This window comes from Entelurus aequoreus, linkage group LG04, assembly GCF_033978785.1.
Source record: "Entelurus aequoreus isolate RoL-2023_Sb linkage group LG04, RoL_Eaeq_v1.1, whole genome shotgun sequence".
NCBI lineage: Eukaryota > Metazoa > Chordata > Actinopteri > Syngnathiformes > Syngnathidae > Entelurus > Entelurus aequoreus.
Genome location: NC_084734.1, coordinates 60110964 through 60135177, shown reverse-complemented (window position 1 = coordinate 60135177; position 24214 = coordinate 60110964). Strand labels below are relative to the sequence as shown.

Genomic DNA, 24214 nt, shown 5'->3' with positions numbered 1-24214 from the left:
TGATAACAGCTCCTCTGTCACTGCTGACTGAGCCTGTACAAAAAAATGCTTCAGGACATACAGCACATAAATTTGGTGGTCCGGAAAGAAGAATGTTTAAGCATATTTTTGTTCGGTCAGTAGTTTGTAATTGGAAAAGTTTGCATAAGAGGGGTTTGCAATAGGAGGTTCTACCAGTAATATATTACGAACAGCTCTCAGTATGATTTCTTGACACAAGTTCTTATAAGTGTTAAACTAAAGTGAATCGAGAACCTAATCCACTCAAGTAACCCATCACATATTGCATGCGCAGGAACTCACACATATGCAACAAGCACTCTTGAGTCAGTCAGTACGTGTCCATGCACTAAATTAGTCTGATTTCTTGAATAATTCGGCTCAAAATAAGATTTCTGCAACACATGGAACCACCTTAATCTGTTTGTCTTTCTTAAAATCAGATTAACACACCTAGATTGTGTAATTGGAGACCAGTTATCTCTGGCATGTAATTACTAGTGAGTTATCAGTTTGCCAATCTCCATGGGGGACCAACACACCACTCTTTACTACATTATTCACAGACGAAGAAGAACAAGCATAACAATCAGAGCTATAGAAGCTGAAATGAGAAAATATTTTTAAACTATAAACCTTCTTTTCAGGTTGTCACTGGGTTTTAAGAACAAACGCTGTAGAAATCTAAACGATTAAACCGGAACTGGAAGAAAGCATTAGCGGGCCTGGGCCAATATTCGATAAGTGAAATTTAAGTCGGTAAATTTCCCAGTGTCGATAAATCGCCATGTGTATACTTCAAGAGCATTCACGCTTTTCATCGGTTTTAAGAGCTGCATGCGTTTGTGCTATAGCACAGTGGTCCCCAACCACCGGGCCACGGCCCGGCACCGGTCCGTGGAACGATTAGTACCGGCCGCAAAAGAAATTAAATTTAAAAAAAAAATATATATATATATATATATATATATTATTATTATTTTTTTAATTAAATCAACATAAAAAACACAAGACACACTTACAATTAGTGCACCAACCCAAAAAACCTCCCTCCCCCATTTACACTCATTCACACTCATTCACACAAAAGGGTTGTTTCTTTCTGTTATTAATATCAATATAGATCAATACAGTCTGCAGGGATACAGTCCGTAAGCACACATGATTGTATTTTTTTATGACAAAAAAAAATAAAAAAATACCATAACACCCCACTTTCTAATATAAATGATTTGTCCCACTTATGAAAATAGAAAAATCTTGTTTTTCATGAGCTATATGCTAAATGTCTGGGTGGTGGTCCTCCTGCGGATGAATTTGAGAGATGTACCCCTTTCACAGATGGGATACAGTGTACAACTTTTTGTCTGCAAAATATATCATCACATAGTTTTTATGAGCATTTATGTAATCTAGTAACTGCATTTCATGGTTAATATCCATAAATTGCCATTCTTAATAAATGGCAATGTTTGGGGAGTGTGGGTGTACATAACCCATTTGTTTTGCCAAAATAAGAGTTAGCATGCATATTTTAACTCTGCTGCTATAAGCAAACGTGCCATACAGCGACACACACCTACACGCTTACGCTTTCTGTTGATGACATTGATTGGGTGTGTGTGAGCTGCATCACAATGTAACGACCTGGCAGTACACTTAAAGTGTGGTGTTGGAGTTGTCCGACTGTTTTTGTGGCTGTGAACGCATCACTGGCTGAGCAGAGTGTATGTTTGGTTTGGTGTAAATGAAGGAGCGGCTGCTGTCAATATGACATTTAGTTTGTTTATTTTGGTATGATTATGGCAGAAAATGACAAGTTTTGCTATAGCCTAGTCGTGTTGCTGATGATGTTGTGGTGTGGTTATGGCTGACAGTAATCAGTTTTGCTCAATAAAATGATTGTACATGCAGACCACATCTCTTCCTTAGAACGTCTCAGTAGAGGTCATCATTGTTTTATCTGATGTGACCACTTGTCACCTGTCACTCACAGAAATGCATTGCAAAATGGTACAGAATAAACTGTTACATGTTTATTTGTTTCGAATTTAGGTTGGATTTTGAATTTGGATTTTGTGCGCTGCATAGATTTTCCGTACGCGGAGGACACGTAAGTAGTGTGCAATTGTGCAGGCGTGCACCTTAGAGGGAACGTTGGTCTCCACCTTACACTTTAACGTGGAGGGAAACCAAATGATTCAAGGTTTGAGTTGGGGGTTAAATCACCAAAATGATTCCCGGGCGCGGCGCCGCTGCTGCCCACTGCTCCCCAAGGGGATGGGTCAAATGCAGAGGACAAATTTCACCACATCTAGTGTGTGTGACAATCATTGGTACTTTAATCTTTAATCATAGTGAATAATGACAGGTTATTTCAATACTTATTTAAACTTATATTCCTGCATATTTATATAGAATGTGTCTGCACTTTTGTGAAAAATAAATAAATATTCACACCAAATTATTTAGGGGGGGTTTAAGAGTATTTTAGTGGGGTTTCAGCAGCCCTCTTTAATAGGCCTAACAATGCCCATGCTTCTTATTAGCATGTATAGCATTATCTTCTTCTATTTACATTCCCACAAAGATAAACAAGCTGAATTGACCACAATCCCTCCACAGTGTACGAGAGGCACACAGCGTATGGCCAACAGTCACATTTATGAGAGTGCATTTAAACTGTGACTTTACATTAGGTGTTAAATTAGAAGCAACCAAATTATTTGATGAATCAGAATAATTTAGTGCATGGAAATGTACTCAGTGACGTTCGAGTCTTCGAGTTATCTAGGCAAGGAGCTAATACATTTGTACTAGGGATGTAACGATAAACGGCATGGTAAAACTCACTATGGTTAGTGTTCCATCCATCCATCCATCCATTTTCTACCGCTTGTCCCGTTTGGGGTTGCGGGGGTGGTTGGAGCCTATACCAGCTGCATTTGGGCGAAAGGCGGGGTACACCCTGGACAAGTCACCACCTCTTTGCAGAGCCAACACATATAGACAACATTCACATTCACCGAAAAAACGTGATTTGCACTTTTGATAAACGCCAACTCGCTTGCTTAAATGTTAACATGAGAGTCATTAACCCGTATTTCCCCATTAAGAAGTGACTTACCCCAATCTTAACTTATACAAACACATTACTGTCTAAGCAGCTAGACTATTCAATTGTGCACATTGAAGCCACAAGCTGTGCTCTCTTAGTACAGAGTGATTGTTCTATACTCAGAGAAATACGAGACGGGGGTGTTTTTACGGTGGGCTCAAGGACCGCTAAACAGAGTTCAGTAGGACATCAAAACGCCCGCCAGAAATAATAAAAAATAATAGTAGATTTTATTTGTTACGCATTTTTCATAAAAATACATCTTAAATTACATTGCTAACTATAGATGTCCGATAATGGCTTTTTTGCCAATACCCGATATTCCGATATTGTCCAACTCTTAATTACCGATTCCGATACCAACCAATACCGATATATACAGTCGTGGAATTAACACATTATTATGCCTAATTTTTATGTGATGCCCCGCTGGATGCATTAAACAATGTAACAAGGTTTTCCAAAATCAATCAACTTAAGTTATGGAAAAAAATGCCAACATGGCATTGCCATATTTATTATTGAAGTCAAAAAGTGCATTAATTTTTTTAACATGCCTTAAAACAGCAGCTTGGAATTAGGGACATGCTCTCCCAGAGAGAGCATGAGGAGGTTGAGGTGGGCGGGGTTGAGGTGGGGGGGGGGGGGTGTATATTGTAGCGTCCCGGAAGAGTTAGTGCTGCAAGGGGTTCTGGGTATTTGTTCTGTTGTGTTTATGTTGTGTTACGGTGCGGATGTTTTCCCGAAATGTGTTTATCATTATTGTTTGGTGTGGGTTCACAGTGTGGCGCATATTTGTAACAGTGTTAAAGTTGTTTATACGTCCACCCTCAGTGTGACCTGTATGGCTGTTGACCAAGTATGCCTTGCATTCACTTGTGTGTGTGAAAAGCCGTAGATATTATGTGATTGGGCCGGCACGCAAAGGAAGTGCCTTTAAGGTTTATTGGCGCTCTGTACTCCTCCCTACACACCGGCGTTTTAAAAAAACATACATTTTACTTTTTGAAACCGATACCGATAATTTTGAAACCGATACCGATAATTTCCGATATTACATTTTAAAGCATTTATCGGCCGATAATATCGGACATCCCTAGTGCTAACCAATATTTAAAACAATATAAGATTGGCCATTAAAACAGATACAATACTAACATTGAAACACTATTAGTTAAATATAAGAAACACAAAACATGCAAAATAGTAATAATATTACTATTAGATAAATAGTAGTTATAGTGGGTTACCTAACAGTTTGTCTATTTATTTTAGTTATTTAAAATAATAATAATAATAACAATTTGGTCAAAAATTCCAGTTTGTGTTTAAGTACTCTTTTGAGCACATAAAACAGTACCACGATAATAATGATAATGGCCGAGTCATACCAAAGACTATAAAAATGGGACCCATTACCTCCCTGTTTGGCACTCAGCATCAAGGGTTGGAATTGGGGGTTAAATCACCAAAAATGATTCCCGGGCGTGGCCACCGCTGCTGCTCACTGCTCCCCTCACCTCCCAGGGGGTAAGGGTGATGGGTCAAATGCAAAGGATAATCTCACCACACCTAGTGTGTGTGTGTGTGACAATCATTGGTACTTTAACTTTTGTAATAAAATTCCATTTTGGTACATGATCCCTAATTTGTAGAAATGGCGAGTAAGAGTTGTACAGCAGTAGCAGGGGTGAGTAAATTAAAGTTTTAACAGAGACAAATACTGGTGAGTTACAAGTCCGTGAAAACCCCAAAAACAAAAGGTTTTGATAGACTTGTTCTTGACAACTCTTGTATGATGTAGTGCAGTTCCACAGAAGTGCAAACTACACTCACAATAATAAACGCAGTCTGATTCTCGCTCTGAGTAAAGGTCAACCCGACCTCATGTCAACACTGTTTTCATTAACTCTTAAAACAGTCACCATGTACATTCCTAGGGTGTCGAAAAGTATTTTGAATCGTGTGCAATTATTAATTTCAGAGTTGTTGCATGACTAAATGAGGGTTTATTAAAAACCTCTGAGTTCAGTGAGCACCCTGCACCATTCAAGATGGTCTAATGTTTTGAGAGCAAGACTCGCCTTGTTGGAACTGTGTGAGTGGCCATGTGGGTGTTCTCAGGGCTGCTTCAGGAAATACCGATATCCACTTTTTTTTTTTTCTTCCAAGGGAAACTGACCGACATTCCTCTTGGCTGTTTAAACAGAAAGCAACAGGATTGATAAATATGTACTCGCACCCTTTCACACGTGTACACATATTTGGGAGAAACAAGCCCGTCTGCTCTTGGATGCGCTGTGACACGTCCAGTCGGGAGAAAGTAAACACTTACACTGACACATTGGGTAGCTTGGGTTTTAAAAGACTCCTGTGTTTTGGTGGAGCTTTGATCAAGTCGTTGTGGCTTGTGCAGCCCTTTGAGACACTTGTGATTTAGGGCTATAATAAATAATATTTGATTGATTGATTGATTGAAGCGATGGTTCCACTGGTTTAGATCTTGGAATAGAGGCAGTTAATCTGAAGCACTGTGACAAGATTTTTTTACTATTACTCCCGGAGATGCAAGTTCTGTTCCTATGATAAAATAAAGACTAAATAATTACAAGAATTAAATGAAACCGTAAGATACAAGCGGCCGAAATGAGTTTCCTCAGAAGGGGGACTGGCATCTCCCTTAGAGATAGGGTGAGAAGTTCAGTCACCCGAGAGAGACTCGGAGTAGAGCCGCTGCTCCTTCGCTTGGAAAGGAGCCATCTTAGGTGGTTCGGGCATCTCGTGCGGATGCCTCACGAGCGTCTCCCTAGGGAGGTCCTCGTTGCACGTCCCACTGGGAGGAGACCCCGCGGCAGGCCAAGGACCAGATGGGGGGATTACATCTCCTCTCTGGCCTGGGAACGCTTCGGGATTCCCCAGAAGGAAGTTGCTAATGTTGCTCTGGAGAGGGAAGTCTGGGGGTCTCTGCTGGAGCTGTTGTCCCCGCGACCCCATTCCGGATAAGCGGTTGAAGATGGATGGATGGTAAGAAAGAAAAAAAAACTTCTCACTTTTATCCCTGTGGTTGTTTTGCACACTGGAATGAGATTGCAAGACAGGCTTAAAGGAGGAGGAAGTCTCAATAATGAGACCACTACGCTGCTTAATTGTCACTGTCCATTTCACCTTCTTAAGATAAAAGTTAAAGTACCAATGATTGTCACACACACTAGGTGTGGCGAAATTATTCTCTGCATTTGACCCATCACCCTTGATCACCCCTTGTAGATTTAATGAGCGTTTTAGTGTTTTGGACATGGAATGCAGCCAATGTTGCTTGCCGTTTCTCCACTCTCTGAGTACTTAATCACTGTTCACTTTCACTTTCCTTTTGTTTGACACACTGCCATAAGAGGAGTATTGCAGGCCTCACGCTTGAGAGATATAATAGAAGGAGAAAAGTGTTACGATGTGGCAACTCTGCTGCCGCCTGTCTTCGTTTTGTTGCAGTGCCTGGTTTCTGGGTCAGGGGCGGAGCCACCTGTGCATACACCTGATAATCATTTTTCCTGAATATTTAAGCTGTCCAGTTCATTTACTCGGCACCAGTAGATTCCAATTGGTAACCCTTTCCGTCATGCTCATCTCTTCTGGTGTGGCCCCACTCACGATTTACGTTTTCTGTGGCTCTGCCGTGTAGTGTTAACTGTTAGCTATTCACACCTTTTGTGTGCATCCTTAGCAGTGTTTCCCCAGAATATTTGTTAGTTAAGGTGGTGTCTCTCCAGGGGAAGGGGATGGGTGGGTGTAAGGAACAGTGTAACTTGGCCTGTCGCCATAATTTTTGGTTTCCATTTGCTGAATGCCGATATACGATAATGTATCGATTTAAAGGCCTACTGAAATTAATTTTTTTTATTTAAACGGGGATAGCAGATCCATTCTATGTGTCATACTTGATCATTTCGCGATATTGCCATATTTTTGCTGAAAGGATTTAGTAGAGAACAACGACGATAAAGGTCGCAACTTTTGGTCGCTTATTAAAAAAAAGCCTTGCCTATACCGGAAGTAGCGTGACGTCATAGGAGGAAGGACTCCTCACATTTTCCCATTGTTTACAATGCAGCGAGAGAGATTCGGACAGAGAAAGCGACGATTACCCCATTAATTTGAGCGAGGATGAAAAATTTGTGGATGAGGAAAGTGAGAGTGAAGGACTAGCGTGCAGTGCAGGGCGTATCTTTTTTCGCTCTGACCGTAACTTAGGTACAAGGGTTCATTGGATTCCACACTTTCTCCTTTTTCTATTGTGGATTAAGGATTTGTATTTTAAACCACCTCGGATACTATATCCTCTTGAAAATGAGAGTTGAGAACACGAAATGGACATTTAAAGTGACTTTTATCTCCACAACAATACATCGGCGAAGCTCTTTAGCTACTGAGCTCACCTGATAGCATCGGGCTCAAATGCAGATAGAAACAAAATAAATAAACCCCTGACTGGAAGGATAGACAGAAGATCAACAATACTATTAAACCCTGGACATGTAAATACACGGTTAATAATTTCCAACTTGGCGAAGCTTAACAATACTGTTGCTAATGACGCCATTGAAGCTAACTTACCTACGGGACGGCGGCGGCGGGCGTTGTAACTTTGGACGACACCCCGGCCGCCATCAGAATCGGCAAGAAACATATATTTCCCCAAAGTTACGTACGTGACCTGCACATAGCGACACGCGCGTACGGGCAAGCGATCAAATGTTTGGAAGCCAAGGCTGTACTCACGGTAGCGTGTCTGCTATCCATCTCTAAGTCCTCCTGGTTGTGTTGCTGTAGTCCGTCGCTAATACACCGATCGCACCTACAGCTTTCTTCTTTGCAGTCTCCATTGTTCATTAAACAAATTGCAAAAGATTCATCAACACAGATGTCCAGAATACTGTGGAATTTTGGGATGAAAACAGAGCTTTTTGTATTGGATTCAATGGGTCCGAATACTTCCGTATCAACCATTGACGTCACGCGCATACGTCATCATACATAGACGTTTTAAACCGGAAGTGTGGCGGGAAATTTAAAATTGCACTTTATAAGTTAACCCGGCCGTATTGGCATGTGTTGCAATGTTAAGATTTCATCATTGATATATAAACTATCAGACTGCGTGGTCGGTAGTAGTGGGTTTCAGTAGGCCTTTAATCGATACATTTTGAGATTTTTGTTGCAGACGATTTAAAAAATACTTGCTCTGGCATACTTTTTGCCTCCTCCTCATTTCCTCAGGAAGATTCACACGCCAAGCAAAATATGGCTAACACTAACGCTAACGAGAGCGAGACACTTGTTCCAAAGAAAATAATAGTGTTGTCAGTAGTTTTGATTTGCGGCAACAGGGGTGGAAGAAATGACTGCCCGCTGCAACGTTTGTTTAAAAAAGGCAGCATCACAACAAACTTATTCCTGCATCTGAAACCGAAGTGTCAAGTCCAGTGCGGGAAATACAACTTTTTACAAGGCAAACAAGACCGCAACAACAAACAAACTCTGGCTGAAAAACACCTTACTGTGATGGAACCAATTACACCAGGTACCATGTATGAACATACAATATATGATGAGAAAGAAGCACAGTGGAGAACGAAAGCAGTCACCAAGATGTGTGAATGAAAAAGCTTACTGAAACTATAGTCTTCTCAATGTTTTACTTGATAATTTATTTGCATACATTCTTATTTACAGAAGAATTTGAGTCAAGACAGAAGTTTTCAGTTTGCACTTTATTAATCTCAATGTTGGAGATTTTTATATATTTGCATGCAATTTACAATGCTAAATTTTTGTTAACAGAAGTATTTCATTTAAGACAGAAGTATTGCTTCTCAGAAGAAGCTCTTAATTCAGTTATTTGAAAATGATTTCATAAAAAGCAAAATTCATATCTGGTCAAAAAAGAACAACATTATACAAATTACAATTTTGCTAAGAGTAAGATGCATTTCAGTATACTATTTTTTGATCAAATAAAAGAAAAACACGTTTTGAATTATCTCTGTCATTTGTATTTATTGGTTTCTTTAAAAAGCAGGGAAAAAAAATTTAATTGAGGAATTTGTTTTATTTATTATGTGAGATTTTATTTCTAGACCATATCGCCCAGGCCTCGTCATGACAAAAAAATGCTGTAACTTAAAACATAGGGCTGGGCGATTTAGTCTAAAAATTAAATTTCCCAATTTTTATTTCACATTTTTCATAGTTTTTCTACTTTATAAAGAGTTTTGCTTTTATTTGATCAAAAACGTATTATTTTGAACTTATTAAACCCCTATTTGCCTCCTGAAAATAAAGTTCCAGCTGTTCTTTTGTTTTGGCCTGCAGTGTAAACGTAGTCTAAGAATGAGAGGACTCATATGGTGAGGTAATTCTAACTGGATTGGTTGAGATGACTTCCCGATCTAATTATTATTAAAAAGAGTATTACAGAAGACCATTTAGCAGAAGTGCATCATATTTCCCCCACTGACCAATAATGCTTAGGACTTCTTAGTAGCCCTAATGGCATGGGTCATAGACATTGTGGTGCACACAGTATTGCATTGATTTTACTAATGGACAGACTGTCAATATTTTGCACATCACCGTACTTCTGGTTTTATCACAGATTTCAAAAGTAATGTCTCTGCTACATTGGTCTTACCAAATTTAAAAATATTTTTGAAATGCATTGTAGAGTGGACACAATATATAGTGGGATGCTGGTTGGCCTAACATTTGTTTAAATGTGAAATGAAAATACCTGTAGAACATACTGGTAATATAAGTAATCTGTTCCAGAGTCAAATTGAAGCTCATCAATTACAGTAACATAACTGTCAAGTCAAATTAATGTACAAAAACTAAAAAACGCTCCGTTGAGGTTGACAAGTCTCACAATAAAGCTACAAAAAGTATTTTTTTAAAAAGCTAAGCATGTACATTGTTATGATGTATGTGACAGTTTTGGGGGTTTTGTGTTGTTTTCTTATGTTTAGTGTTTATTCTTGTCTAGCGCTCTTATTTTTTTTTCCTCTTCTGTTTTGGTTTTGTTTTGCAGTGACTTCACAACTGTTTCCGAGTGCTTTTCCCTAGGTCTGCTCTTGATTAGTGATCAGGGGTATCACCTGCCTCCGATCACTAATCGTAGAGTTTATCTGCCGATCTCGCCTTCGTTGCGATACTGCTTTGTCTATTGTGGCTGTTTGCATTAACTATTTGTTTCCTCATTGATTTTTTTGTTCCTGCACTGTACTTAAAGGCCTACTGAAATGAAATGTTTTCATTTAAATGGGGATAACAGATCTATTCTATGTGTCATACTTGATCATTTCGCGATATTCCATATTTTTGCTGAAAGGATTTAGTATAGAACAACGACGATAAAGATCGCAACTTTTGGTATCTGATTAAAAAAAGGCTTGCCCCTACCGGAAGTAGCGTGACGTAGTCAATTGAACATATACGCAAAGTTCCCTATTGTTTACAATGATGGCCGCATGAAGTGAGAGAGATTTGGACAGAGAAAGTGACTATTTCCCCATTAATTTGAGCGAGGATGAAAGATTTGTGGATGAGTAAAGTGCAAGTGAAGGACTAGTGGGGAGTTGAAGCTATTCAGATAGGGAAGATGCTGTGAGAGCCGGGGGTGACCTGATATTCAGCTGCGAATGACTACAACAGTAAATAAACACAAGACATATATATACTCTATTAGCCACAACACAACCAGGCTTATATTTAATATGCCACAAATTAATCCTGCATAAAAACACCTAGGTGTTTGCTATGCTAGCTCCTAGCTCCTATGCTAGCTCCTAGCTCCATAGAACATGCCAATACAATTCAAACACCTGATCAACACACACAATCACTCAGCCCAAAAGACCGTTCACCTAACCCAAGGTTCATAAAGCTTATATATTTAAACAAAGTTAAGTACGTGACGCGCACGTACGGGCAAGCGATCAAATGTTTGGAAGCCAAAGCTGCATACTCACGGTAGCACGTCTGCGTCTTTGTCATCCAAATCAAAGTAATCCTGGTAAGAGTCTGTGTTGTCCCAGTTCTCTACAGGCGTCTGTGTTACGAAGTCAAAAGTCCTCCTGGTTAGAGTCTCTGTTATCCGAGTTCTTCGAGCTTGACTGCATCTTTCGGGAATGTAAACAATGAAACACCGGCTGTGTTGTGTTGCTGCTGACTTCCTTTGCAAAATACATCCGCTTTGCACCGAGAACTTTCTTCTTTGCTTGCTCAGCTTCTTTCTCCATAATGCAATGAACATAATTGCAACAGATTCACCAACACAGATGTCCAGAATACTGTCGAATAATGAGATGAAAACAGAGCTATTTCGTATTGACTTCAATGGGGAAGCCATTTTACTGTTCGACCGTCTACGTCACGCGCATACGTCATCATACATAGATGTTTTTCAGCGGAAGTGTCGCGGGAAATTTAAAATTGCACTTTATAAGTTAACCCGGCCGTATTGGCATGTGTTGCAATGTTAAGATTTCATCATTGATATATAAACTATCAGACTGCGTGGTCGGTAGTAGTGGGTTTCAGTAAGCACTTGTTACATGCATAACGCCCAAGTTTCTGCATCTTGGGGTCATGCCGCCAGCAACTACTCAATCAATCAATCAATCAATCAATGTTTATTTATATAGCCCTAAATCACAAGTGTCTCAAAGGGCTGTACAAGCCACAACGACATCCTCGGTACAGAGCCCACATACGGGCAAGGAAAACTCACCCCAGTGGGACGTCAATGTGAATGACTATGAGAAACCTTGGAGAGGACCGCATATGTGGGTCACACCCCCCCCCCCCCCCTCTAGGGGAGACCGAAAGCAATGGATGTGGAGTGGGTCTGACATAATATTGTGAATGTCCAACACATCGGTGAAAGTCCAGTCCTTGGTGGGGCCAGCAGGAACCATCCCGAGCGGAGACGGGTCAGCGTAGAGATGTCCCCATCCGATGAACAGGCTAGCGGTCCACCCCGGAGCAGAGTAGAAAAGAAAAGAAAAGAAACGGCAGATCTACTGGTCTAAAAAGGGAGTCTATTTAAAGACTAGAGTATACAAATGAGTTTTAAGATGAGACTTAAATGCTTCTACTGAGGTAGCATCTCTAACTTTTACCGGGAGGGCATTCCATTGTATTGGAGCCCGAATAGAAAACGCTCTATAGCCCGCAGACTTTTTTTGGGCTCTGGGAATCACTAATAAGCCGGAGTTCTTTGAACGCAGATTTCTTGCCGGGACATATGGTACAATACAATCGGCAAGATAGGCAGGAGCTTGACCGTGTAGTATTTTATACGTAAGTAGTAAAACCTTAAAGTCGCATCTTAGGTGCACAGGAAGCCAGTGCAAGTGAGCCAGTATAGGCGTAATATGATCAAACTTTCTTGTTTTTGTCAAAAGTCTAGCAGCCGCATTTTGTACCATCTGTAATCTTTTAATGCTAGACATAGGGAGGCCCGAAAATAAAACGTTACAGTAATCATGATCTCAGCATACTGTATGCAAGCATGTGACAAAATGTACACAGTAAAGTTTAATGCTATATGAACTGAGGTCTAATGAGATAAGAGGTTATTTTACATGGCGGCCAAAACTTTGAGACATATTTGAAGTTTTTTGACCCAATGAACGTTTTACTTAAGAGTTGCACTGTACTCTCCAAGATAAAGTACCTTTTTTTCTTACGACCAAATATGGGATAATACATCATTTCAGCGGATGTCAAAGTGCACATGTTACACTCTTACCTATACAACAGGCTATATGAGGGTGTTGGAGGGTGGCATGGATCTCTCATTTAACTGAAAGGTTTTCTGGACAAAGTTTAAATGTTAATGATGGCACCATTAAACCCACTCAATACAGCACCAGTCTGTAGTGTGTTGTGGCATTGTGAACTCCAATTTATGGCAGCCAAACACCATCTTGGTTTGGCTTACTTTTTAAGTGGAGCTAAGTTTGAATTTTGTTCGTATTGCATTGTATTTTCTTAGGAAGATTTTCACACAGCGCCAGCGTCTGATGCAACTTTCAACACAAAGCGGCCTCATCTATAAAACTGTACATTGAATTCCGACTAAATCCCCAAATTTGCACAAAAAAAGTCAGACTCATAAAACCCGGGTTTGCTCACTCCTTCACGCTATCTAAAGTAAAAGTGTGCATACGTTTCCTACCTTATATAACAACCGCAGTATGCCTAATTTTAATTTATAAATGCAAAGTGATTTATAAATGCTGCATTTCCCAGAGACTGAGATTGGGGCGTGAACTTGTGGTGTGCTGCCTTAGTACATTTGAACAGGTAATGCTTGTCAAATGATGTGAAATAATGTTAGAACCTTTATTTAACCAGATAAGAAACCCATTGAGATCAAGATCTCTTTCACAAGGGTGACCTGGCCAAGAGGTCAACAGCACATGTCACAGAGCAGTTTCAAAAAAGTAATACGTCAAGACATACATTTTAAAATACATAAAAGAGAACTGTAAAACAATAAAGATTTACACCTTTTAAAAACACAGGCACTGTGCAAAAGTCTCTTGCTGTTTGTCCCTCAGGACAGAACGGAAGTCTCCAAATGGAAGTGGTTCAGTGAGTTTCAATTTCGTCTGCAGTGCATTCCATGCCATAGGGGCAGCAATGCCAAAAGCTCTTTTGCCAAATTCAGTCTGTGCATGGGGAACAGTTAAAACATACAAATTGTTAGAACGTAATGCATAAGAGGTACTAAACCTAAAAAAGCCTTATAAATGATAGTCAACCAATGTGTGTATCTGCGTGCACTCAATGAAGATAAGTCTGATTTCATATACAGTTGACAGTGGTGAGTGAGACTTCGACAGCCAGTAACAAATCTTAGTGCTGAGTGAAAAACAGTGTCCAAGGACTGGAGGCATTTAGATGAAGCACTAAAATAAAGCACGGCTCCATAATCAATTACGGGCAAGATAGTCGCTGTCAGCAATTTCTTTCTGACTTTAAGAGAGAAGCAGTTTTTATTTCTAAAAAAGAAACCAAGCTTTACCCTAAGCTTAGAGACCAAGTTGTTAATATGGGCTTTAAATGAAAGCTCCCGATCAAGAGTAAAACCCAAGTACTTGTAATTTAAGACCTGCTCTATAGGGTTTCCATTTGATGTTACAATATTTGGAATATTTTCCAGTAGCACCCTTGAATGAGAGAAAACCATTATCTTGCTTTTATCTGTATTTAAAAACCAATTTAAGATCAAATAAGCGAGCCTGGATGACATCAAAAGCAGCTTGTAAAAACTCAAGAGCCTGAGTGATGGAGGTTGAACAGCAATAAATAATGGTGTCGTCTGCATAAAAATGTTAATTTGTGTTAATCACAAAGTATATTTATGTATTTACCACCTAAACCTTTGGCTAGGGTCAGACTGATTAGAAAAATAAGTACTAACCAATTATACTGCATATAGAAGGGACCCGGTAAGTCCCTTCATCAAGCTGTCTTAGGCTCACCACTTAAGTATAGACGTGGATAAAGTATTCTTTTCATCTAACCCTCACATGCGCACAGATATGTTATGAAGTTTACACGGTTAAAAATAAACTTCATAGCATATTTCACTGTATGTCAATTGTGTGTCATATACGACTTGTCCAGGGTGTACCCCGCCTTCCGCCCGTATGCAGCTGAGATATAGGCTCCAGCACCCCCCGTGACGCCGAAAGGCACAAGTGGTAGAAAATGGATGGATGGGTACGCAAGCGTATCCCACGGAGAAGACACGGAGGGAGAAGGGAGGGTTAATGTCAGAAGACTGCGGTGTAGAATCAGGAAATTTGACTTCCACGAATGGAATAGTCGACTATCCTAAGACACCCATATTCCCTTGTCCTACACAAAGTTTCCCGCCTCTTGCAGTTCTAATACTACCTACAAAGGTGAGAAATCTGCAGGTCGATTGCATCACCCGCGGTGTTTACAGGCAGTGTTAGAAGGGCTAAAGTATAATGACATCATAAAAACTAAAATTACTTAGGGCCTGATCTACTAAGATCAAAATACCACTCGCTAAACTGTGCGCGCAAACTATAACATTTTGTGTACTATTAGTGGACGTGTTGCATTTAATATACTAAGACTGCGTGTACAATTGGTAACTGGTGCAGACCGTTTTATTTGAATGAGGTTTTTTGAGTGTACTACTTCTTCCACCATGGGGGACACTTATTTATGTTCTCATGTTACTGCCTGTTGTGTTTTGCTATGTTTGGAAACATAAAGCTGACATGTGCCATTTTTTATGGGCATTTTAGAAACAGTCCGGCGGTACCTCTAAAACTCTACCCAATTGTTTAACGCACTGAAGGTGTGCACATAGAAGATACTGGCACGGACCTCAAGTGTCCGCTGGAGTGTTCCAAATCAAGAAAATGCATATTGCAAGAAGTTTTTTCCAAATAGAGATATGTTAATAATATATCTTCTATATGAAAAAACGAACGTAATTTGAAAAAAAAAAAAACGCCAGCTGACACCAAAACGCATCAATTGTTTTAAGAAGCCCCTTAAGTCATCCAGCAGCTGTAACATTATAAAATGGTTTTGTTGAATTGACAATATAGCTAATATTTTTTCTTTTTACCAGCCATAAATGTTGACAAGTATACATTAAACCAGTGGTTCCTAACCTGGGTTCGATCGAACCCTAGGGGTTCGGTGAGTCGGGCTCAGGGGTTCGGCGGAGGTCTAGACACACCCGACTCATCGTGTAAATAAAAACTTCTCCCTATCGGTGTATTAAGGATACGGCAACAGCAGAAGTCACACTGATTTGCAGGTGTGTAATTTGTTGTCAGTTTATGTACTGTGTTAGTTTTGTTCTTTGAACAAGGTGATGATGATGCACGGTTAATTTTGTGCACCATGTGGTAACACTTTAGTATGGGGAACATATTCACCATTAATTAGTCGCTTATTAACATGCAAATTAGTAACATATTGGCTCTTAACTAGTCATTTTTAAGTACTTATTAATGCCTTATTCAGGATGGCCTTATTATAACCCTAACCCTCTAATCCTGGCCCTAACTCTCTAACCCTAACCAAATAACTCTAAATTAAGTCTTTGTTACTTAGAATATGTTCTCCTAGTGTCCAAAAAACTCTAAATGAAGTCTTTGTTACTTAGAATATGTTCCCCATACTAAAGTGTTACCAAAAACATATAACTTTGTCTTGAATTTGAAAAAAAACCCCAACAATTTATTTTTCACTAAAGAAGGGTTCGGTGAATGCGCATATGAAACTGGTGGGGTTCGGTACCTCCAACAAGGTTAAGAACCACTGCATTAGACGGAGCTACAGCATGATGGCCTCCAATCTCACGGACGTTTCTGCGCAACTGCCAGTTTGCACATACTGAATATAGACGCAAAACAGCAGCTGGAGAACAGTTTTAGTCTTAAATAAATAACATTGGGTGTTTTAAATAAATATATTTGCATTTCCTCTTCCCAGGAATGTGGGCGTTCTAATGATTAGTATTTATCTGCATATTGCAGGTAACCTACTAATCTCGCAAACTACAAGCCTATTTCAAACCTCCCCTTTCTATTCAAGGTACTCGAGAAAATAGTTGCCACACAGCTACGGGAACACCTCACACATAACAACCTGTTTGAAAAATTTCAGTTAGGCTTTCGTTCAGCTCATAGCACCGAAACAGCTCTGTTCAGGGTAACAAACAACCTTCTGATGACTGTTGACTCAGGGTCACCATCACTCCTTATCCTCCTGGACCTGACAGCGTGGACCACACCATCATCCTTGAGCGTCTCCATAACACTGTGAGACTGACAGATCACGCACTGCAATGGCTTAAATCTTAGTTTTCTGTTAGGACAGACCATGTCTCGCTTAGAGGATGTGAGTCTAAGCCACTCCATGACACCTGTTCCCCAGAAGTCAGTCCTTGTCCACAGCCTCTTTACCATCTTCATGCATCCCTTCGGTCATGTCATTAGCAAACACGGACTGTCCTTCCATTGTTACCCTAAAGACACAACTTTACATTAAAACTGCCCCAAAGCCCTGTACAGCCCTGCCGTCCCTCACTTCCTGCCTTGAGGAAATCAAGGTATGCATGGACAGCAACTTCCTTCAGCTGAACAACAATAAAACTGAAGCACTCCTCATTAGTACCCCTCATTAGGTTTACTCCTCATCCATATCCCAACTTACCTTCAACAGACACGTCATTCCTCTCTCCCCCTCAGCAACAAACCTGGGAGTTCGACTCGACCCCCACCTGACCTTTATCGACCATATAAAACATATGTGCAAAACACTATTTTACCACCTACGTATAATTTCAAGATTCCGTCCCACTTTATCCCTTCCAGCAGCAAAACAGTTGGCCTTCACTTCCTCAAGACTGGAGTACTGTTAAAGACTCTTCATTGGGATACCTGGCAAGACCACCCAGAAGCTGCATTACATCCAAAACAGGGTCCTGATGAGAGCCCGTAAACACAAGCATACAGTATCACCCCCATCCTTAAATCATTGCAATGGCTGCCTATCTCATCCCGGCTCAAATACAAGATTCTGCTTTTCACTCATAAATGCATCCATGGATATACTTACTTTCAAGAACTCATCACCCTACAGTCCACAACCCACACTCTCAGATCCACTCTTCCAAGTCCCCAGCACCAGGATCTCCACCATTAGTGACCAAGCTTTCTGCTCGACCGCACCATGCCTATGAAACACCCTCCCAATTCAGCTGAGGGCTATTCAGATTTAAAATAGGTCTGAAAACATTTTTATTCAGAAAGGCATGTGATTGCGAATGACTAATAGGATTTTTAACCTTGTCTTTTTGTTTTTATTGAGTATGTTTTGTCTCCTAATCCATATTTTTAACTATGTAGCACTCTGATTTTTTGGATGAAAAGTGCATTAGAAATTAAATGATGAATTATGAATATTACTGTTATTATTATTGTTATTGTTATTATTCATGAAAACAGATATACTAAATGGATCGTGCCCCAACTTTGTGTGCGCTATCAAGTTTGCGCATGTTTTATTACATGCAAACATTTAGATTATGCCCTTGGTGTGCAACCAGGTTGCTCTTTTACTATCTTTGTGTGCTTTCCAAGATACTGGTATAATTTATTGATTTGGTATTTCAGCTCGGCACTAACATGCCTTCTCATTGTTTGAATGCAATTTCTACGGGAATTGCAATATTGTGTTGGCATGTAGCACTACACACCTTGGGTACTGTTGTTATTGAGACACACACACACACACACACCATGTTCAATAAATGCCACAGACAAGACTAAGTCAGAACATGTTAAGACTGAGAAATCCATTCCAGCTCATCATGTCCGTGACATCATTTACAGTAAATAGTAGTTCCCTTTGCTACTCTACATTGTGCCAGACCCGGTTGCATTAATTCCGCAGTGGCGGAAATACATTTTTGGCAGGGAATCCGTTTATGGCACAACACTTGAAGCAGCGAATAATAGATTTATTTTACAGTTGTGTACTGCCTGGCATCATAGCAGTAAAAATGAAGTGTGTCCTCTTCCCTTTCTCCCAGGTGTACACATATTACGATGTGGAACATGTTAAATCCGCACATTGTCTTTCGCGGTGACTTCTTCATCTCGCAAGGATAAGCATCTGATAGTTCCTTTTCATAACTAATCCCCACTCCTCTTTCAATGTACACCATTAAAGAGCTAGATATATTCCAAACTTGAAGAATGATTGGATTTTCATTTGCGTCTCGTATTTACTTTTCGTCTTATATGTACCTGCTGTGGTGTAAAAAAAATTGAAAATACAAATAAAAGCAGTTTTCAGCCCAAGGCGGGCACGGCCAGGCCCACCCATGACACCGGGACTGCATTAAACAATGTATTTTTGTCATAACCGTGAGCACAAATGTGCTGTGGGTGGACATGACTTTATTCCAAAATGTTTTTTCCTTCTGAAAGCTCACTAATCCTCCAACGATGTGGAGATGAGAATGTGGAAGTCCACCTTCTTTGAAACCAAAGTCAACCTATAATCATTTCATAAACTTGCCAATACTTAGCTCAAACTGTCTGCCTTTCTGTTTTCTTGCTTGTGCATCTGAAAGGATCTATCCAGCATGGCAACAGACCAGCTCAGGATCAAACCATGTCACCTCGCAGTCACACACACACACACACACACACACACACACACATGGAGCTGTACTTGCTGTCAGTATTTACTGTAAGCTCCCTTCTTAGAGTGATCAGCTCCAACGGGCCCTTTTGCAGCCGCTAGACACACCCTGACTAGGCAGATGAAGTAAGGAACACAAGTGTCTGCTGTCAGTGTTCGACTTGACACAAAACACCTACACCAGGGCTATTCAACTACATAATGAAGAGGGCCGCAGTTTGAAGAGCCCAAGGGCTCATGCAGGGGCCGGACATCGAAATGTGGATGTTTTGTCAGAAAGTGCCTCCGCAGGTTATAATATTTAATTGAGACTCTGTTTACCTAATTGCAAAGTAAACACATCGGCTTTCCCACTGCACTGTCAATAAATTCATTATTCTGCCCTCGCTACTCGTTTCCAGCGTGTGCAGATAGTTAAAAGCATGAAGAAAAAGAAGCACCAGTTTTTGTTGAGGTTGATGTTCCTGCTTTTGAATTATTTTCCTTCCTTAGTCTTATTTATTTACACTTCTTCCTTCATTTAGGTTTGTAAGACTAAAAATATAAACATAAAATAAACATTACAAAAGTATAATGTCCATAGTGTATTTTACACAAATAATGTCCATTGTGTATTTTACATAAATAAAATGGTGACTCCATAAGGGACAAGCGGTAGAAAATGGATGGATGGAAAATAGAAGGTTTAGGGTTAATATATTCACACAATAAACTACAAATGTTTACACTTATAGAAACTACACAACATTCACACACCAAACATTGTATGTGACTTATCACTATTAGCATTGTCGCCCTCTACTAGTCAAATTTTGCACTACATGTATTAAACTAGCTTTACTCTCATACAAATAACAACACTTTGATTGATTGAATACAAAATACATAATAGGACTCAGCTATTTCAATACAAAACAAACTAAATATATTCATGCCAAAATGATATCTACTTACAAATGTTTGACTAAATTTAGTGATGAAGCTTTCACGCTGGCATTTCAAGCAGCGTTGCTGCTTGCCTGGATCAATGTGTCCGTCGCTTAAAAGGTCCGACAGAAAACAATGACGTGAGTACTTGTTGGGGGTAAAACATTCATACTTTGTTGTCCAGTCGTAGTTAAAAGTCCTATTTTAGTAATTTATTTAGATTTTTTTCCAGGGTTGAATGAGTAGTCTTCTTCTACTCACCACACTGCTACTTCACTGTGACACATATACCTCGCTGTTGCCCCCTGTGGCATGGCAGTAGTACTGCATACATCATCAACCCTAGTTTCATCAAGCCTTTTTGGGTGATGTTCTGCGGACCAAATGAAAAGCTTTGGCAGGCCGATGTAGCCCGCGGGCAGCCAGTTGAATAGGTCTGACCTACACTTTATTCCACTTGTGTGTTCATTTCTGGTAGTGGTGATGCACTCATTTTTATACATGAATAATGGAAGAGTCATCACAGGCATTTAGCAGTTATTGATTCATGCACACAATGGAAAGTCACTATGAAAGTTGAATATGACAGTTTGCCTGGGAAATGTTAAATTCTATTCAATTGACCAACCTGCACAATCTACTGCACAGGTGTCAAACTCAAGGCCCGGAGGCCAACATCATTTCGTATGACCCTCGAAAGCCTGGAAATATTAAGTGTCTATAATAAAAGTATAATAAGTGCAGTACTTTTCTTACTAAAGGTACTGGTTCTTTCCATTTTCACAGAAAAAAAATACATATAATGCATGCAATTACTTATATTTTATACTTAATTATGATCTAATGATGCAACTATAGCATACTAACATTTCAAACATTTTTTTGTTAAAATAAAAATAAAATCTGCTTCACTCATGATTTCAAAGGAAGTTTTCCATTAAATTGTACATTGTCAAAATGACAATAGATTTTACACTAAAAATGTTACCATTAAAAAAAAAAGGTACCGATTTTTCCATTAATGGTAATACACCGTAAAAACTACAACTGCAGAATTTACCGGAAAAAAACAGTAGTGAATTTAGAGTTTATATGCAACAAAAAACATTGTACATTTTACGATAAAATTCTGGCAATTGAGCTGCCCATTTTTTACTGTAAAATCTATGTTTGTACCGTGTAGGTAAAAAAATAAAAATAATCAGTTGCATCTGCAATTGTGTAATTATAACATGAGCTATATCCTGATACATGTATATCCATATATTATTCACTGTTACAAATGGCCCTCTGAGGGCAGCCATAACTGCAATGTGGCCCTCAGTGAAAATGAGTTTGACACCCTGATTTAGAGTGTCTGATAATTACATTAAATATTCTTAAGAACTCCTTCTAATATTTTGTTTACTTTACTAGCCACATTGCACAGTCCAGATTAGGGCGATATGGCCTAAACTAGACATTACAATACATTAACATAGAAATGATAATAGAACCATTTGAAAACAGGATACTAAGGCTCTTAATTTGGAGGCTGACACGTGTGCTAATATATTGCATCATTTTCAGTTGTATTATCTTGTCATAAGTATTATTCATCTAATTTACCGTTAATAGCTGATTACTTTCTGTTTTTAAAAGCAGTGGCGGGCCGTGTGTTTCCCACCTAGGCCTTCAGTGATGTACGACTTCAATGATTACCTCTCAAAATACCATAATTCATGTCACCATTTCTGGAAAAATACTATACAGAAACACACCTTTGTACACCTCAACAGTGTACAAAACGGGTTATTTTCTGGCGCATTTAAAAATCTATGAACCCACATCAGCAAATAAAACATTTCTTATGTGGTACTGTCAAAATTAAAATTGCAAAAAAAACATAATTTCATTTCATCGCCGGGACAGCTGAGCTAGCTTCCGGGGTTGGCCGACATCGTCTCACAAGATGTAGTTTCTCTTTAAATATCCTTCTTGAAAATGGCCTTGCAAATATATATCTGCCACCTAATCAACGTTTTGTTCTCCTTCTCTGTGGGTAAAAAAATTAGTATCTGTGATTTCCCTGCTAGCCCGGTATGGCTACGGCGTAACACTTCCTGCTTATAGTAGATTGCAACTTGTGATTGGATACTCACTTTGGAGTGACAAGTGAGTATTCAATCACAGTCTCGTTAACGTGAGGCCAGCTAGAAGGCCTTACTGACAACAACTTGTGATCTGATTAGCTATGGAAATGATCTATCAACTGTATGTGCCCGTTCACTTACAGTGCACAGACATTGTTGATTCTGAAGGCCTCAGGCAGATTTGGTACAGCATGGCAACATAAGCTAGCTGAATTCTGATTGGATACAAACTCTGACCTAAAACAACAGCACTGGAAGGAGCATAATATGACATGAAGAGAATATGAATTTGTTTAGATATTTAGGGAAAGTCAATTAGAAATTACTTTTATCTTTAATTATGATCATGATTTCTGGTTATGTTAGGCCAACAGAGAAGGCCTTGCTGGCCCTGACGGCACACCACTGTTAACATTTAATAAACACTTATTTTGTTGTTGGGCTATTTCGCATTAGTTTTGGGTGATACAACAAATTTGGGTATTGATCCAATACCAAGTAGTTACATGGGCAGTATTGGTCATACCAATATTGTATACAAAAACTACAATAAAACACTTAAAAAGTCCAAAACAAGGAGCAAGTTACAAAATTGAAACAGAGCTTTTTTTCCGACACAGGCTTTTCATCCAGGATATAATAAGTTTGACGGAGTAAAGCGAAGAAAGTTTTGCGGGCAGTCTCGCCCCCCTTCTCCCGCGGCCCTCCTCCCTCTGCTGCATTACCATCCATGGTGACCAGGAGGAGAGGAGCGAGGCATGCAGCAGTTCGCCACTTCGTCATGTAGTCCATTGTTTCCCCTTTATCCCAACTCTGTACTGTCGCCCTCAGAGGATCGCTACCAAAAGAAGAAAGTGTTTGTGCAAAATCCTGAGTCATTTGCAAAGAATTTGTACATGTGAATACGAGAGCGGTTAAACATTGGCTAGGTCTTCTGCTTCCTTTTTGCCAACATTTGGTTTAAGGGAATTCTGTATGTAATTTGACTACAGCGGAGCCTCGTGAGTGGGAGGACCTTGCTTGGGACGAGAGGCATCTTCTCACACAGACTTCCAGAGAGGAGGTCATCGTTTCTCTGCATTTTCTCAGTTTGAGGTCTCTTGATAGTTTCACGTTGGACAAACCGGATTCTTTTTTTTTTGCTAAGAGGATTTGACTCATTAGTACAGCAGGCAGGGATGTACGGATGCTTCGGGAGGAAAAAGTAAGTACATGTTTCAAGAGAAAGTGTTTGTCACTCCCTAAAGACTGCAATGTCATCTTCATCCACACAACTCCTTTTGAAGATGAGCTTAGGGTGTCTTGCAGGGTAATTATAGGATTGCTTCAGTACTAAATGTGCACTTTGTTGGCTTGTTCTCCCTACAGTTGTCTTTTGTGTCAAAATGCTGGCTAATGAAGCTTTTGTCTTTGCTGATTGAGACACTTGATGATTTGTTGTTGGCACTGACAGCCAACTGGATGAGTAACTGTCGATTGGCTCATTAAGTCATGCTGCAAGTGAATGGTTGGTCACCCTATTCCAGAAACAAACCTTTTGTGTTGTTACGACGATAGACATGACTCAGATACAGTCATAGTCTTGCTCAATTGGTGTCTTGTTTTGGATTGTTCTGATCAAGTTCTTCATTGATTTAAAGTTTTAGTTCTGTCTATACTGAGCTTTCTGCTGGGCCAAGTGTGATTAGAGCACAGAGGTTTAGTATAATAACTGCTTTGAGCTTTTTCAACTACAGTCAAGCATCATTTTTGTTCTCGATGT

At 39.7% G+C, this 24214-nt stretch overlaps 1 protein-coding gene across 5 annotated transcripts in view; it reads left to right on the top strand.

Moving 5' to 3' along the window:
• Positions 1-24214, top strand: part of LOC133648884 (mucin-2-like) — a 121452-nt gene that overhangs the window by 17799 nt on the left and 79439 nt on the right. Inside the window, exon 1 of one of the 5 annotated variants that reach the window (XM_062045390.1) lies at positions 23624-23656. The exons of the other annotated variants lie outside the window; for them this stretch is intronic. Within the exon in view, the coding sequence (XP_061901374.1) occupies positions 23639-23656 (18 nt within the window). The 5' untranslated portion in view covers positions 23624-23638. Of the gene's footprint in view, positions 1-23623; positions 23657-24214 lie in introns of those variants that run through there. 5 annotated transcript variants of the gene reach the window in all.